Source organism: Cheilinus undulatus, linkage group 4 (genome assembly GCF_018320785.1).
Source record: "Cheilinus undulatus linkage group 4, ASM1832078v1, whole genome shotgun sequence".
Classification (NCBI taxonomy): Eukaryota; Metazoa; Chordata; class Actinopteri; order Labriformes; family Labridae; genus Cheilinus; species Cheilinus undulatus.
The window spans coordinates 10285049-10311808 of record NC_054868.1 but is presented as its reverse complement, the minus strand read 5'-3'; the positions used below and the strand labels follow the sequence as shown (position 1 = coordinate 10311808).

Sequence of the window (26760 nt, the reverse complement as noted above, 5' to 3'; positions counted from 1 at the left end):
CTGCAGCCCTAGCAGGGCTGTTTGGAGTGAACACAAGTCATGACATGATAGCAGCCTACAAATCCTGATTCCCCCACTGAAAGGAGAGCTAGAACACACACATCCAATATCAGCAGATTCTAAATTTTAAAAAAATCACAATAACTTAAAGAAAGAGACTCACTTGGCAGTACTGTGACTGTCTGTTTCCTCCCACTGAGCATCGTCATCTTCATTCTGAAAACAAAATCACTTCATATGAGACCATAATAGCAATTACCAGTCTCTTATAACTTATTCAACCAACCAGATTCAACATACAACACTACGGAGGTCTAAAAGTGGCCCTGGTTTTCATTGAAGGGCATTGCTTACACTCTGTTTACTCTGTTTTTCTTCCCTTGTAATATTTTGTATTGTTATGGAGCCAAATGTAAAGTCTGGCCAGGGACTGCAGATGGAAACTAGCTTTTTGGCCAACTCTGGCATCTTTATAGAAATATTGAATAATATAAACTGTCCTTGTCAAAATAAATTAACTTAATTTAAAAAACAAACATGGATTTTAAACGAGTGCTTCAGGGACGTGTTTGTGTCTGGCATGGTGACCTGAATGAGAAGCGACAGAGCGAGTGAGCACTGTACACTTGTGTTTATGTGGTTGTTGTGTTAGTGTTTGTGTCACTCTGCATCTTTCAGCATGACAACAATCAAAAGCATATATCTAAATCGACAAACGAAAGGTTTCAAAAGGAGAAGATAAAAGTTTTGGGTTGGCCTGGCCAAAGTCTTGACCTGAATCCGGCTGAAAATTTGTAGGGTGACCTGAGGAGTGCTGAGCACAGGAAACACCCTCGTTATCTGACAGATTTTCAGCATCCTTGCAGAGCGGGAAAATTATACCAAGTTGAAGTAGGCTACTGTGATAAGACTTGGGTTGTTTTTTTTTTTTACAAAACTGGTGCTAAATTGATACTTTTGAAATGGTACCGGTTCCAGAACAGTGCCTGAAATGATACTTTCAGGAGGGAAAAAAGATAACAGCCAACTTTAAAAAACACTGATGATTGCAAAGACAATTAAACTACAAATTTAGCAATATATTAAATTTGAGGACAAGGAGCTCACATTTCAAACATTTCTTAGGAATTTCTAGCCATAATAATTATTATAATTAATGATCCATTGTTTTTGTGCACACAAACTTAATTTTCTCCCCTTCATAAGTAGGAGCCTTAAGTTTGCAACCAAAGAGTCTACATTCACCCCTGCTCTGACACTAATGAACACACATTATGCATGACTGAGGAACAGCCAGCTGCAGGACACAGACATCTGTTGATGGGACAGAGAGCATCGCTGTCTGCTTTCAGCCTTTAAAAACGTTTCATACAGAGACTGACAAATCAAAGAAACAACATAGAAAGGACAGGGTTAATGCTTAAAGTTCCTGCCTGGTCTGATCATTTTCTGCAGAGATGAGCTTGCCTATTGAGTTGACTCTCCTATATTAAAGGCCATCGATCATCAATATTCTCCACCCCCCTCCACCAACAGTATAACCCAATAATAATCCATCCAGATCATCAAAGAGAGGGAATTTTGTGAAACAGAATTTCAATGATCAGCAATAACAATACTATTTTTGCACTATAACAGTGGCACTTAGATAAATCAATTTAAACATTAAAGAAGGCACATGAATAATAGCTGTCTTTGTACAATAGGCCTAAAAAAAAATCAATAATTAAATTAACAGTTGTGACTTCTTCAGATAAAGACAGAATGTATACTCTGTGGCTGTGCTAAAATGATTCAATAAAAGACATCCAAAATAAAACAAGTGTGGGCCTACATAAATTACATTAATTCCAGACGGTGTTCTGTGCCTTTAATTTGAAATGGCAGGGGGTCACTTTGAGGTGGTAAGGTACAGAAAAGAAGCACAGAAACCTGTGTTTTGATCCGGCTTGGTACGTATTGGACGTGTTGGCACCAGATATTGGTACTCATCCCTATCAAAGATTCCTATTTAAAAAGACAGAATGCTGTAATACAATCAAAAGGTGGTAGTCCAGGGGTCTGCATATTTATGCCACCTGGTTTCTGTTTGAGTTCATCCTAAAGTATTTGGTTGTTTTCTCAAAAAAAAAAGTTCTGAATTATCCCTTGGCATCATTTTGTTACATCACAAAATCCCGTAATTTTGTCAAGCTTATGAAGACTCAATTTCCCAAATTTAATTAGCTGGTACTCCAGCTGGATACTTGGAAAGTGTTAGCATTTAGTGCTTCAGGATTTCTCAAGCATGGCCTCTCAGCCATGTTGCTCTACCCCTGTATCAATTATAAAGGATAGAACAGGCCTATTGAATTAGCAGCCTGGGGGCTACATGTGGCCCAGAACCAACCCCCAAGTGGCCCAGCCTGTGGTCATGCCAGAGATGTAGAGGGCAACCTGTTTCATGAGTTTTCATAAATTCTCACAGTATTTAAGACCATTAATGCAACACTCTGCACAGCCTAACAACAGTCTACCTACTGTTGCACTGCGTTGCTCTGAAGCGTGGCAGACAGAAGTAGCCCCAAGATACAGAGTATAAAACATTTCCTTTTCAATCTTATCTACAACTGTGCTAATTCAGTTTTTATGCACTTTAAGAAATGCCTGGGTAAGATGTGACCAAAATTATTATTTACAGAATTTCATTTAAATTTTTTTTCATTCTATTTATTTTATTTTTATTCAAGAGGAGAAAAACATTTTTGCTACCCCAGGTTATGTTCAAATACAGCTCTGTTGTTGTGTTTTTTGAGCACTTTTTATGTGCTTTTGTCATGTTGCCAAATTTAAAAGGGAGTATATGAATAAAAAGTGCATATTTTTCATCAAATTGATATGCATTGGTCCAAAATTTCACATTACCAGCTGCTTACTGGGAGCCGAGCATGTCTAGCCCAGCTACATTTCTTGATTTTAAAATTTGGCCCAGTTGAATTTGTAATTAAATAGCCCCTGGCTGGAATATAATGGTCAGTAAAAGTTTGTCTGTAAAAGTAACAAAAAGATAGTTTGTTTCAATATTCAGTGACATTATGACTAGCAGGAACTGGATCAGCTGTCATTTACTCTGCTTTAAGTATCCATGTAGAGCAGTAACACTGAAAGAAAACTGAACTGTTTTTAGCAGTACAGCAAGCTTCTGCTTTCGCCTGTTTAGCAGAAACCGTCTATCTAATTTGTGGTTATCTTTCTGCCTTGTTTGTGATGAGGTAAGGCTCTCACCTCTCCTGGCTGAATGATGCCTGTGGAGCGTCTCTCCTTCCTCCCTCTCCTCCTGTCCTTTACTCCCAGGCGCTTTTCTCCCTCCGGCTCTGCAGGCTTCACTGGGTCTGTATCTGAAATAAATAAAGGACGACAGAAAAACACTCCTTTAGGTTTGAGACAAAAATCTGACTAATAATGGCATAAACCCACAGCTGAGACCCAAAGAAGAATAAATATCCATACAATATGAAGAAGGTTTGATTTGTTAACTGCATTATTGTTTAGTTTGACAGATGATTTATTTATCATGTTGCCGTTTAAATACATCACATGGGAAAAAATACTCAGGAGTGGAGAGGCGAAGCTGTGTGCTCTAAAGATACACACAACGGCAGTATGAGTATAAAGTAGCCCTGTCAGATGAACCACACCTAATACTCTACGCTTAACAACATTAGCCCTCGGAGATAAAGTGAGAAACCCTCATTTCCTTCTCCACCCAAAAACTACAATCTGTTTTTATTTAGCAGTCTTGTATTTCAGTAAACAGAGGAGGGATTTCTGGTCACAGGATGTGACTGATAAACTGCTGCTTACCACACTTTAAGAGTTCAACAACCAATTTATCACTTCTTTATAAAAAAATCATTTAAATGTGGTGACTAAACTGTGTAAGCCCAAAATATATAGGAAAAAATGGTTTAAATATGAGACCTTTAGCAGTCTGTGTTAAGCCACAATAATTCAGTAGATGGGATTACATGTATATACAGGTGCATGTAAAAGTTTATTTCTCCTGTGATTGAATTCAAGAAGTGAAATTTCCATATATTCTAGATTCGTCATTAAGAAGTGAAGAAGTTGAAGTCTTTTTAATTTTAATGTTGATGCTCAAAAAGATCTACCACAAATATCACAAAGCATCAGTCCCAAAAAGGATTTATAATACAGAAATGTTGACCTTCTGGAAAATCACGCTTATTTATGCACTGTGCAATGTGTTGGAGCTTCTTCTGCACAAATTACTGCGCCAATGCAACATGACATGGAGGCAACCAGTCTGTGGCACTGCTGGTATGTTATGAAGCCCAGGTTGCTTCTGCTCGTCTGTATTGTAGAGTCTGGTGTCTCTCATCTTCCTCTTGACATTTACCCAGAGAAACCCCTGTGGGGGTCAGGTCAGGGCCAATCAAACACAGTAACACCATGGTCAGCAAACCACTTCTTGTAGTTTTGGCTTCACTGGGGACATGGGCCATGTTCAAGCGAATTCAAGTGAAAGACATAAAATGCAAAGAATGCAGGTCCCTTTTGAGCAGTTTTAACTATTAATACCCTTGCACTGAATATCACTGCAAACATATAGTTTGTCTTGTCCTGCCAAGACTCAACATGCATTTAACAGCACTTCAAACCAAATATTCATTCATGTTAATGGTGTGTAACATCCTCATTACCTCACCTCCTATTGCTATAATTCCAATGAAAAAAAAAAAATCAAGTAATCCGATAAGCCTGAACCATCTTTTTTGAAAAATAGTTTTAAAATGTGAGTAAAACAGACTAACATTTAAAAGGCTGCATCACTTTAAATAAACTATTTCTCATCATCTATTAGGGATAATCACCATTTCAAACACATACATGTCTGCTTGTCAATAACATATTTGCTATAATCTGCAGGATATTTTTGTGTGAAATCATTTTGTCATGGTTTTTTTTTATGTGGGCTGACAGTGTTGGATACATAACACACATCTCTTTCACTTAGCCTAGAGCATGTAAGGGATGCCTTTTAGCAACTTTATCTCCACTGTTTGGAACATTTAAAGCATTCTGTGGCTGAGTTTATTCTACTAAGTTTATCACAGCAGTGTACAGCTTACTCACAGTTAGTTTCTGATTGATGTGACATGCAGTCAACATCTGATAGACGAGCGACAATGCGAGATAAACAGAGGCATTGAGGAGAGGAGAGGATAACCTGACATGCCAGATGGATTTGTTTCACACATCCATCTGGTAAACCTCCCATAGACAGCGTTTGGGAAAGGGCAGAGCCTTTGAAAAAAAGGAAGGTGATTGGATGATTGTTCTGTCTGTCACATTTTTAGAGGCCAATCAGAGCAACAAAACAAATGACACCATATGTGTGCGTCGCTACGGAGGAGTAAATGCCATAGAGAACTGCATAACGGGAACAATGGCGACTGTAGGGGTACACGACTTTTGTTGTCTTTGAAAAGAAAACAGCTCACTACTGTACTTTGTTCTTCTTTTAACAAAGAAATGTCAGCACGTTCTGACACTGGCACTTTAGCAACATCCACGCTAATCTCTTCCGCCATAATTGCACCGGCCTCTTGCCACTGCTTCCTTACGTTACGATCCACTATGCCCAAAAGTACTGCCTTTTACTCCTGATTGGTCCTGTCACTGTCTAACCGTACCCAATCTGTTCAGATGGGAGCTTTGCAAGATGGATTCGCCAGTGAGAAACACAGAAATGGGCCAATCCATCTGCTTTGCAAGGTTAAGGAGAGGAGGGAAAGTTGACGCACATCATTGCTTTGCAAGCACTAATTAAACACTATTCTTCTTACTGTGACAATGAACTAGTATTTAGCAGCAGAGGATTTATATCACAAATGATTTATTTTCCTTAGTCTGCAGGTAATGTGTGGCTCAAATGATCACTGGTGGTGGGGGTTGTCAACCATTTCTTTACTAGCCGCCATACAAATGGTTTTAAAGTGTCAGGAGCATTAACAGGGCGCTTTCTCCTTCAACTGGACTACTTCATAGCAGCTGCTGCTCTGCATATGAGCAGCACACCACAGAAAACTTTGCGGCCACCAATTAGAATTAGCGAGTCACTGGTTTACAAGGCTGTGCAGATGCTCGAGCTCTCAAACTACTGTAAAATCCCATCCCTTTTCGCGCAACACAATGGACACAGACCCTGAACAAACCATCATGTTAATGCTGATACTGTTTTAGTGGCAACACATGCTGCCAGATAGACATCTTTCTCTGTGAAGACTTTTCTTTTTCATCAAGATAATGACAAACCATTCTGCACATAGTTCACAGCATGGCTCTGTAGTAAAAGATAAAATGGTTGGCATGCCATTGTAGAAGTTCAGCACTTTTATGCTTTGAAACGAGGAAGGATAAGGACAGTAGTCTAGATTCTTCCAACCCTTTCTGACTATGGAGAACATCTGAGGTTTTATTCCTGTGTAAATTGACTGTTCCAAATTTTGTCATTTATGTCATTTTTGCATTTTTTTGTGAACATGGTCACTCACATGGTCACAGCTAACTTTGCTAATACAGAGAAGCAGAAGTGTCTGATGAAGTTTTACCCCACTTACCCCTTTCAGCAGGAGTCACAGTAACAATGGGGCTGACAGGTTGGATGTTGCGATGGTCTGCAGCTTTAGTCACAGTCTTTTCTGCTTCTTTCAGATCTGTCAGAGTCACACCCTGTGAGCACAACACAAAAACAAAAACACCCTGTTACACACTTTCTGCACTCCCTCGAGAATTAAAAGATGTTGACGTGATAGATTATCTGCCATTTTGCATTGTGCAGAATGATAATGAGCTAACAGTCACTCCACTTCAGACAGTTCTCTTCCACATGTGCATGTGTAAGATAAGGAGACTTTTGTGCCAATATAGATTTTGGGTTGTAAGGCAGGCTGCATTACATTTTTTTCTGCTGATCACAGAAATATAAAGTTCACCAGACTGTATCACAAGAAAATCTCCTTGAACAAAGATAAACATCAGAACAACTACAGTATTTCCTAATTCTGGTTTCAGACTTCTTTATACAGATACATGAAAGCTTCACAAGGAGACTTGTGAGCTGAAGCAGGCTTTAGACCAGTGGTTCCTGATGTGGGGTCTGACCCCAGGTCTGGTGCTGGGGGGGCGGTGGTGTGCTCTGACATTCATAAAGTTAGATGTTCATATATTTCTTTTAAAAAACATTATCATTAGAAAGAAAATGTGCATTATGGCATTTCAAGGCCACCCTGAAAGATTAAAAAATTAAGAGGTTCTGTTCGTCACTGAGAAAAAAAGTTGAAATTTTTGAGAAAAAAAAAAAAATTGAGATTGTAAAGTTGTATATTTACAAGAAACAAAATTGATGATTACTGGGTTTATTAATCTGTAAATTTAAGAGAAAAAAGGTTTAGAAAGTTGTGAATTTGACACATTAAAAGTTTACAGTAATATCTCCTCTAAGTCCAGATGACAATGATAATGTGTTGATTCTGGGCTATTATCACAAATACTTTCTTATTGATCAGTCCCAGGAAGAAGTACCACTTTAATAAGGCTCTCAGCTGAAGTACCTGTACAAGGAGATCAGCTTAATCAGGTAGGATATTCTTCCAGCTAATAGGAGATTTTGAATTAATCTAAAAAAAAAAAATCTACATTTTGGTTCTAAACAATTCACAACTTCTACAGTAAAAAAATTATGGTGCATTGTTTTTTTGTGTTTTTTTTTTTCTATTAGCGCCCTTTAAAACTTTATCTTTCTCAAAAATCAAAAGATCCTCTTTATTTGTTAGAGTGGCCGTGATACACCGTCAAAATAATAGATACTTATAGGGATTTTCTCAAAGAAATTTTTAAGAGGGTTCCATTGGGGCTTACATTTTAATTGGTACGAGCAAGGGGGACCCTGAGAAAAAAAAGGTAGGGAGCCTCTTCTTTAGTCTGTACTCTTTGAATTCAGTTGGGCCTAAAGGATTTTCAACAAAATTTTAAGACACTAAGGAGTGATGAGTTGAGTTGATTTTATTGCATCTCGTGTACATTCAATAAAGAATTCTCTTGAGTATGGTCTAGACCTACCTTCTTTGTGTCTTGAAATAATGTTGGTTATTAAATTACACCATAAAAATAAAAAATTGATTGATTTATTAAGAGTAGAGCAAATATGATTTTTTTTTTAGCCTAAATACTGATCAGTCTTTTTGATAAGAACAATGAACAAGCAACAAACATCTGCAGTCTGGATAATGAGTTTTTAATACTCTTTGATACCATTTTTTTGTTTGTTTGTTTTTTTAAAGATTTATTTTTGGGCTTTTTCGTGCCTTTATTAGAGAGAGGACAACGTTTATTTCCATTGCTGTATTGAAACAGGTATTCATAGTAACTGATTCTCACTAGTATTTTATCAAAGTTTGGCATTTGGGTATCATGACAGCCCTACTCTATGGAACACTGTTTTTCTTTACACAGAAATTACAGCATTGCAACAACAGCATGAGTTGTACTAACACTAGCTGCATTTCCATTACCCTTATAAAAGTGCAAAATCTAAATAGTGCAACAAAAAACTGAAAATGAAAACACCTGAATTTTGAAAAAACCTCTCAAATATCACTAAAAAGTTTTAGCGCTCTCATTAGGAGGTTTTTCAGACATTTCATTATAGAAATATATCGCACAAGTGCAATGGAAACACTTTTTCCGCATTTACACGTCACAGGATGTAACATATGGTGTCACATGACCAGTAACTCTAAGACAACATGGCGTGGTACGTGTGGACAGAAGAGGAGACAGAGACTTTTCTTAACATCCTACTTACACCCTTAGATGTGGCTTTTGCCTTACATACGGAATTTGCCTCTGAACTATCATCCCTTGCATTTGTCTTTTGTTCAAAATTATTAAGACAACCGCTGTAGACGTAATCATAACTGTATCAACATGCAACAGGTTTTCAGTATCCAGCTTCCTTGCAGCGGGGTCTCGTGAGATGAAATTTTACGAGAATGATGAGGCTTATTAACCTTGCAAAGCAGATGGATTCCCCCGTTTCTGTCTCTTACTGGCAAATCCATCTTGCAAAGCTCCCATCTGAACCATCTGGGCCCGGTTAGAAAGTGACTGGACCAATCAGCGTCGAGGGGCAGTGCTTTAGGGCACGGCAGAGTCAAGATGTATGCAAGTAGTGAGAAGAGGCTGGTGCAATTATGGCGGGAAAGATTAGCATGGATGCTGCTAAAGCGTAACTTTTATCAGAACTTGACGATATTTCTTCGCTAAAAGAATAACAAAGAACAGCATTGAGCTGTTTTCTTTTCAAAAACGACAAAAGTCATGTACTGACATGTCTACAGTCGCCATGGCTCTGTAGCGGCGCACCTCGGTTTGGGGCTACAACATCACGTGTTTTGTTGCTCTGATTGGCCCGTAAAGATGTGACACACAGAACATTCATCCAATTACCTTCCAAGTTTTTTTTTTTTTTTTCCCAAAGGCTCTGCCCTTTCCCAAACGCTGTATATGGAAGGTTTACCAAATGATGTGTGAAACAAATCCATCTGGTGTGTCAGGTTAGAGGCTCATGCCCAAAACTCCCTTTAATGGAGACACATTCAAAGTGCAATTGTACCTAGTCGAAGAAACATTGCTTTTATTTTGTGAAAAAACTGTAATGAAAATGAAGCTACTGTCATGACACATTAACTTAACGTTACTCTTCCTGGTAAACAGTACCTGAGTGGAGCGTCGAGACTGGCGCATCATGCGAGAGCGAGCTTTCCTCTGAGACTCAGACTCTTCATCTCTGACTGGAGCCTGGAATCTGAACACACAAACATCCTCACATTAATCTCTTGATTGCATAAGTAAAACATACAGCTGTGCATTTGTATAATGTAACATCAGGAGGAAAAAAAAAATTAAACTGAGGAGAACATTTGGTACATTACAAAGTAAAAGTGAGTTAAGTAAAGTCTCCTTACTTGCGCCTGTCTGTGTTTGGGGTATTTGGGCTCTCAGCCACACCATCCCTCGTCTGTGGAGTGGGTTGGACTCTGGCTGTACGGTTCGCTTTGTCCTGCTCCTTCTCCACCTCATCTTTCTCCTCTGGTGTCTGAAGTCACAAGAGAGAAACCCCAAAACTGTACAGTGATCAATGGTGGCCGATTAAGAAATATAACTGATGAAAGATAAATTCAATTATTCTCTCTTTTGTTGACATGTTTTAATCACAGCAAAAAGCCATCACATGTGAACCTCAACACATATCCATGTACTGTATCTGTAATCAGTCCTGTGGGCTAAAACTCAGATGAAATGAGCTCATTAGAAACCTGTTAAACAGAAAACACCTTTTCTTCGGAGGAAAAGTAATCATAACGGCTGTTTTGAACTTGTACATACATTACAAATGACCACATTCTAGCTTTTCATGTGGCTTGTCAGTGACAATGTTGCTTTCAGTAATACATTTTCTTTAGACCATACTTGTGAGAAAATTAAAGTTTTCATGGGTTAATAGAAATTACAGAATACATTTTAGTCCATTCAAACTAAGGTTTATATTTTTTATGGCTAATTAAAATATTAACTGCATGGGGCGCAGATGGCCTAGTAGTTAGGTCGCACCCCTGTGGGTCCTTTCCCTGCATGTTTCTGACTCTATCCACTGTCCTTCTTTCGTCGTTCAACAAAGGCATAAAAAGCCCCAAAATATATCTTCAAAAATATGTGTATATATTAAGTGCATCAATATTTTTTTGACACAACTTGTTTAAAAATGCAATAATCTGCTTTATTCTTTATGATCAATGGTACTGAAAAGTTTCACCGCTTTAAACAGAGCTGACTACTCTGTAATGCAAGGGTACTGAATGAATCTATCAAAAACTGCAGGCAACCTCCTTCAGACTAGTGCTGCACGATTGGGTTATAATGGGCAATTGTGATTATGCTGAAAATACTATGATTACTATATAATACATATATGGTATCATGAGTCTACTTGCTTGGTTATCATGGAAAACGCAGAGAATAACGATAGTTCCGATGTGTGTATTTCTCAACTCAAGATGTACAACTACTAGCAGCATAAGAAATATAAAACCTGTAGTATGTACAGTACTGCTTTTAAAATAACTTATTATTTACCAAAACACAAGTTCTTCTGTTTTTTGACAATAAAAGTACTTCTACAAAGTGCAATGATGACACTAATCTCAACTTCAAGGCCTTTCTGTGGGCATTTTTGTAAACCTTTCAGGTACGACTAAATACAAAAATAATTTTAGCCTTTAATTGGATTAGATTATGGCACAGCCTAGCAGTGTAGTAAGATTACGCTACTGCAAACTAGTGCTAGGCAATTAATGGAAATTTAGATTAAACAGCAAAATGTCATTCTGCAATTTTCAGACCACAGATGGTAAAATGTTTCTTTATCCTGCAATATGCCTCAAAACGCCAGTTTAGCACAACTGTTTTGCAGCATAGATGCTTCTATACACATCATGCAAACACTCAAGTGTTAATTTTTTCTAGAATAGTTTGCAAAAAAAATCTTACTTTCCTTATTTTTGCATGTCTTTTTATTTAAAATGAAAATGTATAAAAATGACACCAACACAACAATTAATATTGCATTTTAAGATGAGCCAAAATAACTGCAATGAGATATTATTTCTAAATCGTTCAGCCCTGTGTAGAATGATGTTTTAGTTGTGTTTGCTGAAAAATACATCAGATGAGGAACATAACAATAATGATATATTAAATTGCGATTGCAATATTGGGGGGAAAATGCAATTACATTATTTTTCCAAATCCTTCAGTCCTACTGAAAAACATTTTAAATTGTACAAATCCAATGTCAAAATTTTGTGTACTTCTACTAAGCCAATGTGCAAGGAGTCAGCATACATTTTTTGGTAATCAAAAACCAAAATTTCACAAAACTGTGTGCCAAAAACCTCTACTTCTGTTTCAGTGGTATATTGCTATCTTGAGGCCTGGTGTGTTGAGTCAACTTCTTAGCTAAGCCACAGTGGCCTGCCCTGTTGTGAGAACCATACGCTTGTGCATTGGTGTGGCCACATTGCTTTGCGATACTCCGCCTAAACACCTATCAGCAGTGTGGTATTATGCCATTTCCTGGTCCTGTCATCACATTTCCTGCTTGTTTGTATACAGGAAAATATGGCAATAGAAAGTGCACATATTATATAATGTTGGAGCAGACAGATATTGAGCAGCAGTTTATAATAGTGCAGTTAGAAGACGAGGAGGAAGCATCAGAGAAGATGGAAACTAACTAACTAATCAGCTCAGGCAGAGGACTGGGAACATTTCACATTATTCAGCTGCAAGAAGCATGGAAATGCATGTCTGGTATTTTTGGATGTTGGCAACTAGATTTCACTAGTTTTATTGGCGTCTGCAGCCATTTATTTTTTAGACATACTGAGAGGCTGACAGTCCCCAGTGCAAACAAGCAGGCTAATCACAGGGTATGCGGGATGTGTTGTTTTGATTCAAAGCTACATTTTAAGGATGTGAATGTCAGCAATTAAACTGGCCTTTATGTAGGGTTCAGGGCAACATGGAACTACAGTGTAGGCTGCAGTGTAAAAAAAACAAGCTTTAGATTTTTACCACTATCCTTACAAAGAAGTTCTGGTATCATGATCACATGAGATGAAATAAACTATACTTGAGCGAACACACCAGGCTATACTGAAAACCAGGTAAAAGCTAGTGATGCACTAGAATGTTGAGAATCAGTCAATCATTTCCGCTTTCTAAGCCTTACAGAAAACATGTTAATGTTGAAGACAGGGGCTAATGAATCGTGCAGGTTGCTTTTTGTACCATCATAACTATCTTATGGAGAAAAAATGTTTAAGAGCAAAAACTGTCAGTGAGCATGAAACTTCCTGCCTCTTTGGGTATGTTTCATTTCATTCTTTGTCAACATTTCACTTCATCATGTGCATTCTGCCATAATTTCCCTGAAAAAAACTTCTGTGTGATCTGTACCTTGTCAGCAGGGCTGACTGTAGATGTCGTCACACTCTCAGTGTCTGGACTGGACACAGTGGAGCTTTCTGTAGAAACAAAACCAGCATCTTTTGAAATCAGTAAAACTAGAAATAGGTAAAGAGTAAGTACTGCTTTCTTTAAAACATTAAGACTGGTTTACCTGGACTGCTGTCTTTCTCCTCATTCAGCTCAAGGCCTCCGGAAACTCCCCTCTCTTTAGACTGGTCCTGCACATTCATCTTTTCTTTACTGCTCATCCTGCAGACTGAGCTCCTGGAGGACATAAAGTACAGAAAGATAAAGGAAATGAGCAATTTTATAGGCTGACATCTCTTAAGGACAGTCTCTAAGCACCTTGATTTTATTCCGTCTCAGTGCAAGTTGGTTTATTACAATCTGTTTGTTGGAGACATTAACGTCGTTTTGTATAGTCTGATCATTTTGCTCTGTTGTTTACCATAAAATCCACATTGTAATATATCACATCAGCATGTAAGATGCAGTCTGTGTTGGGGGTCTCAAAGAACAAAAAAAAGAAGATTTAGGTTTTGTATTTCTTAAAAGATTTAAACTGTCTTCATGAGTGAAAATTTCCTCCTGCATTTGGCTAAGTCTATGACGTAAAGTTTCTGTAAAGCTTTGTAGCTCCTGTAGTATCAAATGTTTCCCCATGTGAAGTTTGAGGTCCTGTTAGTTACAGGTTGCACTCTCATCCTACGGTGACAGTTAAGAAGTATACTCGCTACGCTGCCAGCCACTGCACAATTATAAATGAACGAGGAACAAAATCCACTAAGGAGTGCCACCACCAGTCTAGTCTCATTGTTATGTATGGCAGCACGCTTTCAGTAGTGGAGCAGCCTCTTGCAGTACTCAATGAATAGTGGGCATTTTCAGTCACATCAGGTCCCTGTAATGGGCAATGGTGACAGCTGCTCTTGTTGAAAGACGGTGTGTTTTTTCAAAATTTTATACTGGTAATTTTCTGATGAAAAAGTAGGTTTAAAGTGTCTTATGCACGTTTTTTTTGTAACTTACAGGTTGGTATTTTGTTTTTGAAAGATACAGGATTAAGTGTGATATTGTTGGTGCTAATATTTAATGTATTTGAGTGTTTATCAGTGGTTTGACTTGACAGAATTGGTAGTTTCGCACTAAGGCGGTATGCATATAAATAAGGTATAATAATAAGGTAAAATAAGAGTGATGGGAACAGGAAGGGTGCATAGCTTTTATAGATACACCACAAAAACATGAGGAAGCCAATGATCATCCATAGTAAGCCAAAATACATGAAAAACACGGAAACACCCCGTAATTTTTGCCTGGACAGTGGTGATTTATTTGGATCCTGTGCATGATTCATGCTCCCTGTGCCAGTTTGATTTTGAGTTTTGTTTTTGTAAGCTTTGAGGGTAAAAATGCCATTACATAAACTATATGGACAAAAGTATTTGGCTGCCTGACCATTACACCAACAGAGACTGTGATGACAGTTTATTCAAAAATATGTACTTTTATATGAAGTCGGCCCCCCTTCTGCAGCTTTAACAGCCCCTCTCTTCTCGGAAGGCTTTCCACAAGGTTTTGGAGTGTTTCTGTGGGAATTTGTGCCCATTCATTCTATAGAGCATTTATGAGTGAGGTCAGGCATTGATTGATTGAAGACCTGGCTCACAAACTGCGTTCCAGTTCATCCCAAATGTGCTTCATAGGGTTGAGGTCAGGGTTCTGTGCAGGCCAGTCAAGTTCTTCCACATTGATCTCATCAGATTATGTCTCTGCAGGCCTTGCTTTGTGCACGGGGTCACAGTCATGTTGGAATAGAGAAGGGCCTTCCCCAAACTGTTGCCACAAAGTTTGAAGCGTAGCATTGTCTAAAATGTCTTGTTATGCTGAAGCATTAAGATTGGCTTTCAATGGTGACAAGGGGCCAAGGCCAAACCCTGAAAACAGCCCCACACCATCAACCCTTCCTCCACCAAACCTCCCAGATGGCACAGTGCAGCCAGGTGAGTAATGTCCTCCCAGCATCCTGACTACCAAACAAAGAAGGGTGATTCATCACTCCACAGAACATGTTACCACTGCCCCACAGTCTAGTGCCAGTGAGCTTTAGACCACTCTATCTACAACTTGGTGACATGAGACTTACATGCAGCTGCTAAGCCAATGGAAACCCATTCCATGGGTCCACAGAGCACACAAAGCGCAGAGACATTGTGCTTATATTAATGCCAGTGGAAGTTCAGAACTCTTCAGCTGTGGAATCAGTAAAGCATTGGCGACTGTTACGCACCATGCGCCTTAGCAGTCATTGATTCTGCTCTGTGATTTTACGTGGTCTTCCACTTCCTAGCTGAGTTGCTGTTGTTGCTTCCAGTTTCTTATAATATCACTCAAAGTTGATCGTGGAATAACCAGCTAGGATGAAATATCACAAACCGCCTTATTGCAAAGGTAGCATCAATTACAGTACCATGCTTAAAGTCACTGAGCTCTTCAGAACCATGGCTGTGTGCTTGATTTTACACACCTGTGGCAACAGGTCGGATTAAAACACCTTAATTCAATAATTAACAAGTGCGGCCAAATACTTTAATCCATACAGTGTAGTTCATTTAGGAAGCACATGGAAGAGTTACTGGGAATAAGACATGTTCCATTAGACATTTCTGTTAAACAAGTTTCATTTACTGAATTTGCTTTGAGGCAAATTGCCATTGTATGTCATAAGACGGAGCCCCCAGAGCATTCTTACGTGAGATGAATGCATTAAACTCAGAATAAGTTAGAGATAGATACTAACCTCCGCCGTTTTTGAGGATTTGCAGGGTTTGAACCTGGGGGGTTTTGCCTCTCGGATATGGACTGCTCATTCCGCCACTGAGAGACAGATAAGGCAGCTGTCAGTTTGCTTCAAAATCATAAGCAGAAAATTCCTAAGGAACAAGAGAAATATCTCTCACATTGGCCTGCTTCTGGGATAATTCCTCCAGGAGCTCTTCAACACTTTCATCGGCTACATCAAAGGGCGTCTGACCCTGCAAAATTCATTCAAAGAGCAGAAACAACATGGAAAATTAAACAAAAGAAGGTGAATTTACATGGTTAAGGACAAAATAAGGTTAATACTTTTTCTTGTTTCTCCAACTGTTCTGTTAATGTACTATGCTACAAAGGATTAAATTAAAGATATTTGTCATTGAACCTTGATTAAAAAAACAATTCAGTCTAACTGTCAAGGAAAATGCTCTCCTGTAAATACAAAAACAGCAAGAACACAGAAGTTAAACTATTGTTAGGGGTGTATTTATAATTTATTTGTACTCACTGCATTGCTGCGGGCCTCCATGTTGCACAGATGTTCAGCCAAAACCCGACAGGCCTCCCCCTGTCCCCAGTGTGCTGCTGCATGGAGAGGTGTCCAGCCATCAAAGTCCTCAGCCGACACATCCAGCCCACACTGACATAATATCCTAAACAACACAACAGCAAGGTGAGAATGGCAAGCTAACACGTGCTGGCATCCTCAAAGAGAATATAAGCTGCAGATATTCTACAGTAACTCCATTGTGAAAAACATGAGGAGATGCTTACTTGAGGGCCTCTAAGTACCCTTTGGCAGCAGCCACGTGCAGGGGTGTGGCCCCGGTCCTTGGGTGCTTTATGTCAGTGGGTGGACCGTCATTGAGCCAGGTACGGGCATCCGTCATGATCTGTTCCTCCTCAAGCCGCTTGGCTGCCTCCAAGTCCACACCTGTGCCCCCCCAAAAAATATTTCATTTAATCTTCCCTTGTTTGATCTTTGTCCACAGAGTAAGGCACACATGAAGGGTATTGACTGAAATTATTATTGCAGATTTTACTGATTGCTAAATCAGTTTGGTCAAGGAACAAGAACGTTTTAAAAGGTATTGTGTTGCTTTCTGTGTCAACCCCTTTCTGTCTGAGAGCGCCTTTAATCAAAATAAGTTTTTTTTTTTAAGTTTGAGGCCACCAGCTTCTCAAGTGTCATCGCAAACAGCAGCAGTAGGGGGTAGGTGGATAGACAAGAGGATCAACTATGCCACAGATCTTAAAGCCAGCATCAGTAAAACATCAATTTATCTTGGAGAAATTATAATCTAGTGGTTTTTGTATCCATTAAATGCTTTGCAGAAGAGAAGATTAAGTTTGGCATTAACTACTCAACATGTTAGGGAATAACCAAAGATAAACAACACGGTAAATCGATGGTTTATATAAGTAGAGATGGCTTTCGGAAAATTATTTGTAATACTTGTCACCTTTTTTAAAATGTATTTCATCCACTGACTTATCACTGAAAGCAATGAAAGATAATATAGACAAGTGTTCCCAACACACAGACAAAGATTATTATTTAATCACAGTCTGCACACGACATCCACTAACACATCCCAACTGCGAATGCACGATTGACCGACTGAGGTGTGATGTCTTATGTTAAAAATAAAGCTTCTCTGGCGGTCAATCAAACATTTTTCCGCAGCTAATATTAATACTAATATTATCCTGTACTCCTGCATTCAAGGATGATGATTGTGATATGCTACCTCACCAACAATAAGCCTTCATGCATGCAACTCAACCTGCTATGACTACAGAATAATGAGTGAAACATTTCAAAAGGTGAGTGATGTCATATAACATACTGCTGATGAATACTGTCAAAAAAGAAGAAACGAAAAACTGAAATGAAGTGCAATATACAGAATGAGGCAGGGTGGACAGAAAAGATAATTACTTTAATGGCCAAAATATCACAACAAACACTGAAACATAAATCATATGCAAGTATAACAGTATGTCGCACAGTATTTGTTAAATCTCTAGGATAGGCTGCTTACATACAGTATGCACCTCCTACGGAAAAACTTTCAAATAGCAGAGGTGGTCCCAGTGTGATCTGACATGGAAATAGCATCTTAGAAATGGCAGCCTCATATGCTGATATGATGATTCTGTCTTCTATCATTGCTAATGTTTTTTTTTTGTCCTCTTGTCCTCAAGAAACCCCTACTAGACCCCCTACCCCTTAGCTCTACCCCTACATTTTACGTGTTCACATCTAGAGGTAGGGTGCCCCATTTCGTAGGGGAACATTTCACCATAACCCCTTGACAATTTTGGTTCAAGCGGCAAGGGGGGCACTGGAAACTGGAAAAGAATAGGGGTAAAAGTTAAAATGGGTCTGAGCCTGACCTGTATGATAATAGCAACAGTTGGGATGTATACATACACTTCTGCTCAAAAGTTTGAGATCACTTGCAAATTTCTTTGTTTTTCAAAGAAAAACATTTTCATGCAGTTCACAAACAGTTATCAGCAACTGTCAGTCCTCTCTGAGGTGGTAGAATAGGAGATTTGTCAAGAGTGGAAGGGACCTTGAGGAAGGAAAGCTATCACAAGATTTTGCAATACCATGCCATTTCCTGTAGACAGCACTTGCTTGGGGCCAATTTCATCCTACAACAGGATAATGACCCAAAACACACCTCCAAAATGTCTACAACATATTTAAAGAATACGCAGTCAGCCAGAATTCTGACTGAAATGGAGTGGCCAGCACAGTCTTCAGATCTGAACCCTATTGAGCTGTTGTGGGAGCAGCTTAACTGTATGGTACAAAGGAAGACTCCATCAAGCCAATCATTCTTGTGGGAGATTCTCCAGGAAGCATGAGGTGAAATCTCATCAGATTACCATGAAAAACTGACAGCTAGAGTTCCTAAGGTCTGCATGGCTATAATTGCTGCAAAAGGTGTTTTTTCTATAAAGGCAAAGTTTTTTTTTGTCACTTATTGTACAATGTATTACAATTTGGTACCAGGATAGAAATGTCTTTATGGAAAGGTTGTGGAAACATGGAAATATTCAGCAGCATTATCCCAGCATTATTATTTAAACATATAAATGTCTTTTCTTAGGGTTTATAAGGAATGCCTATAAATGTGACAGCCTGGGAAAAACACATTACTTTAAACAATTCTGCCTTTTATTCTTTGAACCACAAATAAAAACCATCAAGGACCATTAATAGCTCCATCCGGTTGTTTCAATGCAGCTCAGTTAAAATATGCAAAACATGTAGCGTTAATTCAACAGAATTTGCTTTGAAACAAACACATTTCATCCTAGATTAAGCCAAAACAAGTGATGAAAATCCTTTTTAAAAGGACTGTGCAGAGTCCTGGCCAGTCCACTTCAAGAGTCGGAGCCAGCCAAGCCTTAGCTGACCCCTGCCTGGCCTTAGCTTTAAGAATTTTTAAAAGCATTTAAGACACTTCACAGTTAACACTGAGCAGCTCCTATGTAAACATAGATACAAGGGATAGATGGCTGCCAGTCCTAATTAACAGACACTTAACACAGCTTTACTGGGAGTAATATTGTGTTTACAGGACGGCACTCACCCTGTCTCAAAGTATAATCTTGAATGAGGGACTCGGTGGTCTCATCCAGAGCAATGTCCAGAGGCACATCACCATCACAGTTCACAGCAGAAAGAGACGCACCTTGCTGCAGGAGAAATCTGGCAAAGACAGCGTAAGAAATCAGAAAACCCACATAGCTGCAGAAATGCTTACAGAGTCAAAACAGAGGTGTCCAGAACCTGTGAATATTCTTTGATGTTGTACCATGTTTTTTGGGGTGCCAGCCAAGGTTATAACTGTTTGACATTTTCCTTAGTTTTTTCTTTTTTTAACTTTTTGTTCTCAAATTCAGCTACAGTTGTATTAATTTTGACAGCTGATTTGTTAGTACAGTTTAGTTTTCATGTTGCAAAATTGCTCCATTTTAGTTTAGTTTTTAGGAGCACATATAAGGTTTGTTTTTCCAGCGAGGGCCTAAATTTCTGCACGGGAATCACACAAAATATTATATCTGCGCAAGTGAGCTGGGCCATGGCCCATCCAGGTGTAGGTGCCAACATAGACACCTTCTATGATGGATAAACTCGTGCGTAATCTCCCTTTTCACAGCATGCTTAGCGTGCATGTTAAAGCATCTAGTGCACTTGTTGTCCAGCAATGTCTGGATGGCTGGATTACTACAAGCAAGCAAGAAACATTTCATGAGTTGTTAAAAATTAAACATGCTGGGGAGCAGGTGGCCTATTGGTTAAAGGCGCTCCCCATGTACGCGGACGGCCTGGGTTCAAATCCGGCCTGAGGCCCAGTCTCTCCCCCACTCTTGACCCTGTTTCCGACTCTATCCACTGACCTCCTCTATCTAATAAAGGCACAAAAATGCCCAAAAATAAATCTTTAAAAGAAAAAAATTAAACAAGCTGCTGAGAATGGTTTCAGATCACACACACAGGTGTAGAAAGAGAAGGGGAGGAGGTATAAACTAAAGTAGATGCTATGACTCAATGTGTGAGGATAATAGACCTGATAGTGAGCAGTTGAGATCAAACCCCTAAATATGTTAAGGAATAAGGAAAAATTGATAAAAAATTAGAGAATGAAATTCCTGAAGAAATAATGTTATGATGTAATTCTGTAAAATAATCTTATCTATTCTTAAATATGGGGATGAAGCTTATTTCTTAGATGAGTGCTCCTACACTACCTTATGTGTTGAATGGTTACGTTGGTTGTTCTGGAAAAGGCTGATATAGAAAAAAATATCAACTTTAAACTTATTATTTATGTGCAATACAATAAGACACAATATAATTCCTAATCATACTATTGATAATAATGCCAATCAATGTCTACCAGACATAACACTGAAACTAAGCAGTGAAACACAGTATCAGGCTTATCAGAGATGATTGTTTCAGTCTAATCTATAGCTGTGTGTCCATTACCCTTAGAAATGCGCAAAATCTAAATCGTGCAATAAAATACTGGTAATGGAAACACCTGAATTTCGAAAAAACCTCTCAAATATCGCAAAAAAGTTTTAACGCTCTCATGAGGAGGTTTTTTAGGCGTTTTGATAAAGAAATATATCACAAAAGTGCAATGGAATCACTTTTTCTGCATTTACAAGTCACAGGACGTGACGTACGGTATCACATGACCAGTTTACTCCGAGACAACATGGTGCGGTACGTGTGGACAGAAGAGGAGAGAGGAGACAAGACCTCTCTTAGAATCACACTTATACCCTTATACGTGGCATTGGCCTCTGCACTATCATCTTTGCCTTGTCTTTTGTTCAGAATTATCAAGGCAACAACTGTAGATGTAATCATAACCGTACCAACACGCCACAGGTTTTGAATGTCCAGCCTTCTTGCAGTGGAATCTTGTGAGATGAAATTTTACGACAATTGACAGGTTTATGATCAAAACTCCCTTTAATGGAGACACATTCAAAATGCAATTGTACTTAGTTGAAATTTAAGAAATATAACTTTTATTTTTCTAAAAACTGTATTGCAAACCCAGCTTATGATGCTAGAGAAAAACACGTGGAGGTCAAACAGACTGGTTATACCAAACTTAAAGTAAGTCAGAAACTTTCATTTGTGGTTAGATTTGATTACCCCTGTAAACATAATGCTTTGTCATTATTTCACTCACACCATATGAGTAAATCCTTGGACTGGAGAAATATATTAGGGATGCACGATATTATTGGTCTAGTATCGGCATATAGCTTAAAAAGGCAAATATGGGTATGGACAGAAATCAAAATTTCTGTGCTAAATATTGCACATGCAGAAAGACAAGAGAATATAAAACAGAAATGTGCATGGTGTCAGTGATGCACGTTTGTTTAAAATGCTGCAGCGCCTGCATTTTAAACACTATTTGATACTCACATCTGATATTTTGCCTGTGTATTTTAGCATATATCGACTGTAAATTTTGTCCATATACACTCATAAATTAGTGGAGTTTTAGGCTGAACCAACAGACCTATGTCAGTTAAGGTCTTTTTCTTTATTTATCCTCATTCTTTAAACTTTGAAGTATTTTTTAAGGACTAAAGTTTGTTTACTTAGTAATCCTCAAACCTTAAAGTGTGTCTAAAAGGTCCGATATATTTTGTCTGAAAAGCATATTAAAATATCTGTATCAGCTAAAATGAATCTGTAGATATTGGCAAAAATCCAATATCAAGCATCCCTCAAATATATGTATGAAATTTTTGAAATATATCAAATAGTTGAGATAAATATCGAGTATTATTGATAGACTGTTTAATACAAGTGAACTTTTTTTCCTTGCAAGTAAAGCCAGATTTGAGTCAAAGTTCAGACTTGTGAGAAACACTACAATTATGTCTTTTTCTGAAAATTCTAACTTTATTTTAGATTTACTTAACTAAAAATTTTTTTAATTTTTAGTTTCAATTATTTATTAGTTTTAGATCACTTTGATAACACTGGTGACAGTACACTCAATATCTAACATTAGATTACGTAAAAGATATTTATGACAGAAAAGGAACAAGAGACTCCTGCAAGAGTTACATCAATTCTTAAATCCTGAGACCTCCTACTGTTTGAGTGACTGGCAAGCCCTCTCATGCTTTAGCTGTGGCATTGCCCTGCCAAACACAAAAACAATATTCGTATTGTTAAATACAGAAATACTCTGGCATCCACTCTGCATTCTGACGTCCTCAGAACAGCAACAAGTTCTGTATAATGCAGCTGTAATTCTGTTGTTTATTGTGGAGAGATTTAATACTCACTCTGCAATGTCAGGGTAGCCGCAGGAAGCAGCAACGTGCAGCGGCGTCCATCCCTCACTGTCAACCTGGTTCACATCGGCACCATGCTCTACCAGGAAGGTCACCATCTCCAAGCTGCCATCTATGCAGGCCTTCATAGAAGAAAGGAAAACAGACATTAACATGATTCACTGAAGCAGTAACAAACAAATTTAATCAAACCTCAGATGGAGAAGTTCCCTCACCTGGTGGAGGGCAGTGATTCCATCTGCATTAGAACAGTTGATAATTTCTGCTACCACATCTTCTCCGTTCCTCACTTTGGTGTCATTGGCCTCCTTCAGCATCACCTGGGCCTCCTCAGTGTCCCCACTGGCACAAGCAGCCAGGAACTCAGCAGCACTGTCGAACCTCACCCTTTTTCTAAAGACAGATGACACAAAGAGCTAAATTACCTCAGTGGTGAGCCGTTTGCCAATCTATAAAGAAAATGTGCTTGGTTAAGTGTTGCACAGGATTTAGGGAGTAGTGATTATTTAGGGCAGCAGGACAGAGTGTGTGGGAACAGCTTAAAATAAACCAGTATTCACGTTGCTGGAGGAACGCATCCTCCACAGCAACAGAGCATGAATCAATGATTTATTTTCACAGGCATTTCTTGCAGTAGGAACTATAGTTGTCAAAATTTTTGATACTTTAGCACTTTATATCTTATGTTTATGTTCTGTTATGTTTAGTAGTGAAGCTAAACAAGTTCTACAGATTTTCAGTCATATTACTGATCAAAAGCAACTGTGGGGGCAAAACTGAGCACAAATACGAAATGTAGCCAATGTATTTGAGCAATACTGTGTGCATGACAGTTCTGGCACTTTCGTTAGTTAATAAAACAAGAAATTACCCAACAGCAGGTGCCTGGGACTTTATTTTTTCCTGCTGTGGAGTCATCACAGGTTCAATGTAGTTTGATTTTTGTTCATATGGTACTTAAAGTTTAATTTGTGGTATCATAACACTCCTCATAGGTACAGTTCATAGATTAATTTGGTCTTTTAAGGTCTCCTTGAGTGATTTGTATTTTAGTGTAGTCTCACACAGTAGATATCCCATGAAGTATCTTTCAGTCAGTGTTGGTAAGGGTCTATTTGTGATCACAGTAGTCAAGCACAGGTTATGTAATCATCACTGCTTCTGACTTTTCATCAAAAATAGCTTTAGCTATGGATGGTTTGCCACTGGTTTGTGATGGTTTGCAATTGTAAAAATCATCCTATATTGGCCGTAAATATCACTTTGTATCAGCAGTAAATGTCAGTCTATATTTGCTTTAAATATCAGCCTATACAGGCTGTAAGTATTGGCCTAAATCTGCTCTTAATATCAGTCTACACTGGCTGTCATAATCAGCTAACACCAGCTGTAAATATCATCCTATATTGGTGGTAAAAATCTGTCTACATTAGCTGTACATATCAGCCTATTCTGGCTGTAAATATTAACCTACATTTGCAGTAAATATCAGCTTATATTCGCAGTAAATATGAGCCTGAATTTGATGTACATATCTATCTTCACTGGCTGAAAATATGGGCCTATGCATTAGCCACATTGGCCTAAATCTACTCTACACATCAGCCTACATCTACTGTTAATATCTGCCTACCTCTGCTGTGAATATTGGCCTACAACTGCTTTAAATATCTGCCTATATCTGCTGTTAATATCAACTATAAATATTTGCCTATATTGATTGTTAATAATGACTGTATGTATTAATAAGTTTAAGTTTCAGATAGATAAATAGATACTTTATTGATCCCGAAGGAAATTCAAGCATGACCAACAAACCTACATCAACTTAAGTATTTGTCATTGCTCATTACCATTCTTCAGACTTCAAAGTCTGTTTTAGGGATTTAAGTTTTTAGGTCTGAACAACATAAATATACGTGTCATTATAGGCTAAACCGAATTTGTAAATATCGGCATATCGGAAATCAGCAACAATCTAACATTTTATCTTCTCCACTCCCAAATTCTGGAGGCAGTCTCTGATAAACCCCACTCTGTGGGGGGCAAGTGTTGCCATCTTGGAGGACAGAAATCGGTCCCAGAATGTGGAGCTATGGGATTGCCCCTGGTTAGAGAATGCCGCCTCCTAGCATCACACTGCCTACATCCAAAGATGTTACTCTATTGGTGCAGCAATCACCATAGTGTTTGTCACGTTTTCGCCACACTTTGACCCTACAATCAAACTGCCATAGGCAGGATCTGGACCCCTTGCTTGATATAACAGGTGCCAATCAAGCACCTGATTGTCAGCACATGGTGGCACCAGAAGCTCGAAACAAGAGGCAATAGCAACAGCAAAATAAGCTGTTTGGCATTAGCAGGGAAAACCCTGGAAAATTTTTCATGGACGCAACCCACTTACTCAGCTCTGCTGCTCATCCCACAAATGCACGTTCCTTACAAATGTGGCTCCATTTGAAAGGTAAATAAACAGGCTTTTCAACAGATGCATTGCCAAGAAGCATCTTTACAACACAGGAGCATTCTACCAAATACAAATCCCATACTGTTTTGCTAAGTTTAGTATCATCGGAGTTGAAAACTCTGGTATGATGTCAACTCTATGTTAATGCATCTCAAATAGTGTGGCAAAACAGAGCCCTGGTGTGCCATGGGAATTTGTAAAACCACACATTATTATTAACACTATACAAAAGCTTAAGTTACTGTAACATGTTTAAAAGAAGCTATTTGTTATTGGTATGTATGTGGTGTGTTTCAAGACTTTGGCTTGAAAAGCAGGATATATGAATGGGTGATAATGTTGAAAAACAAACCCTTGTAGGACATTTTCAAGCTAGCTAGACAGCTAACACAAAACAGCATTAAACTACAAATATTAGCCAAATACTTGACTATTTTGCCGTGACAGTTGAAAAAATCTAGTGTGTAGGAGCTTTATTCAACGGTGAGCGCTGTCTAACAGATGGAGGGTTTGTTTTTTGCTGTATGTTTGTGTCCTTCTGTCCATCATCCGTCCACCTACGCACAGACATTCCTCCTTTAGCATTTCTTTACATGTCTAGGCTAGGCTAACTAGCAGCAAGCCGACCATCCGTGTAAAACTGTGACAGGAGACGTTTCCTCACCGTCGTTTGAGGAGGGGGCTGGATTCATCTCTGTCCACGGACACTGGCTGGTCCCTGGGCGGGTCACTGAGCTCGGCGTCCTCTGAATCCCCTGCTCCGTTCTCGGCATCGCCCCTCCACCTCCGCCTGGGCACGGCCGACGCTTTGTTGGTACAGGACTCGGCCCAGCGCTCCAGCTGCTCCCGCCGCTTGCTCCTCGCCGAGTCCCCCATGATTTATCCAAGGAGGACGGGGAATTTAAAAATAAAACATTCGCTGGCAGGGAAAGACACACCCTCCATGTGTACACTTTCACTTCCTGGTTCTTGCTGTTGCTCTGGATGTGGAGGAAGTTTCCTCCGCTTCTGCTCGGTGGCGTCGGGAGCGCGCGCAAAGCTGCTCAGGCTTGTTCGTGTGACGTCACCACGTTCAGCCACAGAGAGCCCAGAGGGGGAAATGCTAAAGCAGCGCCATGCCTGGGCATTGTGCAGAGACAGTAACCAGCACACTTCCTGTTATTGCTTCCTTTGAGACTTGGGTAAACTTTAAGTACACAAATATAGAACCCTTAAAAACAGATCCTTGAAAGAATAGTCACAATTTCTAAACTAGGCTAAATACCACTGTGGTGTCTTGATGCCTTGAAAATCAACCACAAGCCCACAATATGGACTTCTGTGACTAGGGCTGGGCGATGTGGCCTAAAACTAATAACACAATATTTTAGACCACTCTATATCTTATATGCAATCTTTATTGTGAATTTGGGTGATAAAATGTTTTCTCTGTCATGTTTAGTATTGTTTAAAACACACAAAAAATCACCAACCGCAGGTTGCAGCCTATGGCCATAAAACTGCAGTCTTGTCTC

At 38.9% G+C, this 26760-nt stretch overlaps 1 protein-coding gene across 2 annotated transcripts in view; it reads right to left on the bottom strand.

The window, feature by feature from the left end:
* ppp1r12c (protein phosphatase 1, regulatory subunit 12C) overlaps nucleotides 1-26282 on the bottom strand; it is a 34250-nt gene extending 7968 nt beyond the window's left edge. For both annotated transcript variants that reach the window (XM_041785879.1, XM_041785880.1), the window contains exons 1-15: nucleotides 25911-26282; nucleotides 22992-23169; nucleotides 22768-22898; nucleotides 19524-19642; nucleotides 16687-16846; nucleotides 16421-16565; nucleotides 16056-16130; nucleotides 15896-15972; nucleotides 13247-13359; nucleotides 13084-13151; nucleotides 10032-10162; nucleotides 9784-9871; nucleotides 6624-6735; nucleotides 3265-3377; nucleotides 164-216 (exon numbers count right to left, since the gene is read on the bottom strand). In XM_041785879.1, coding sequence (XP_041641813.1) covers nucleotides 164-216; nucleotides 3265-3377; nucleotides 6624-6735; nucleotides 9784-9871; nucleotides 10032-10162; nucleotides 13084-13151; nucleotides 13247-13359; nucleotides 15896-15972; nucleotides 16056-16130; nucleotides 16421-16565; nucleotides 16687-16846; nucleotides 19524-19642; nucleotides 22768-22898; nucleotides 22992-23169; nucleotides 25911-26122 — 1775 coding nt within the window. In that variant the 5' untranslated portion in view covers nucleotides 26123-26282. The remainder of the gene's footprint in view (nucleotides 1-163; nucleotides 217-3264; nucleotides 3378-6623; nucleotides 6736-9783; nucleotides 9872-10031; nucleotides 10163-13083; nucleotides 13152-13246; nucleotides 13360-15895; nucleotides 15973-16055; nucleotides 16131-16420; nucleotides 16566-16686; nucleotides 16847-19523; nucleotides 19643-22767; nucleotides 22899-22991; nucleotides 23170-25910) is intronic.
* Nucleotides 26283-26760: the final 478 nt, after the last annotated feature.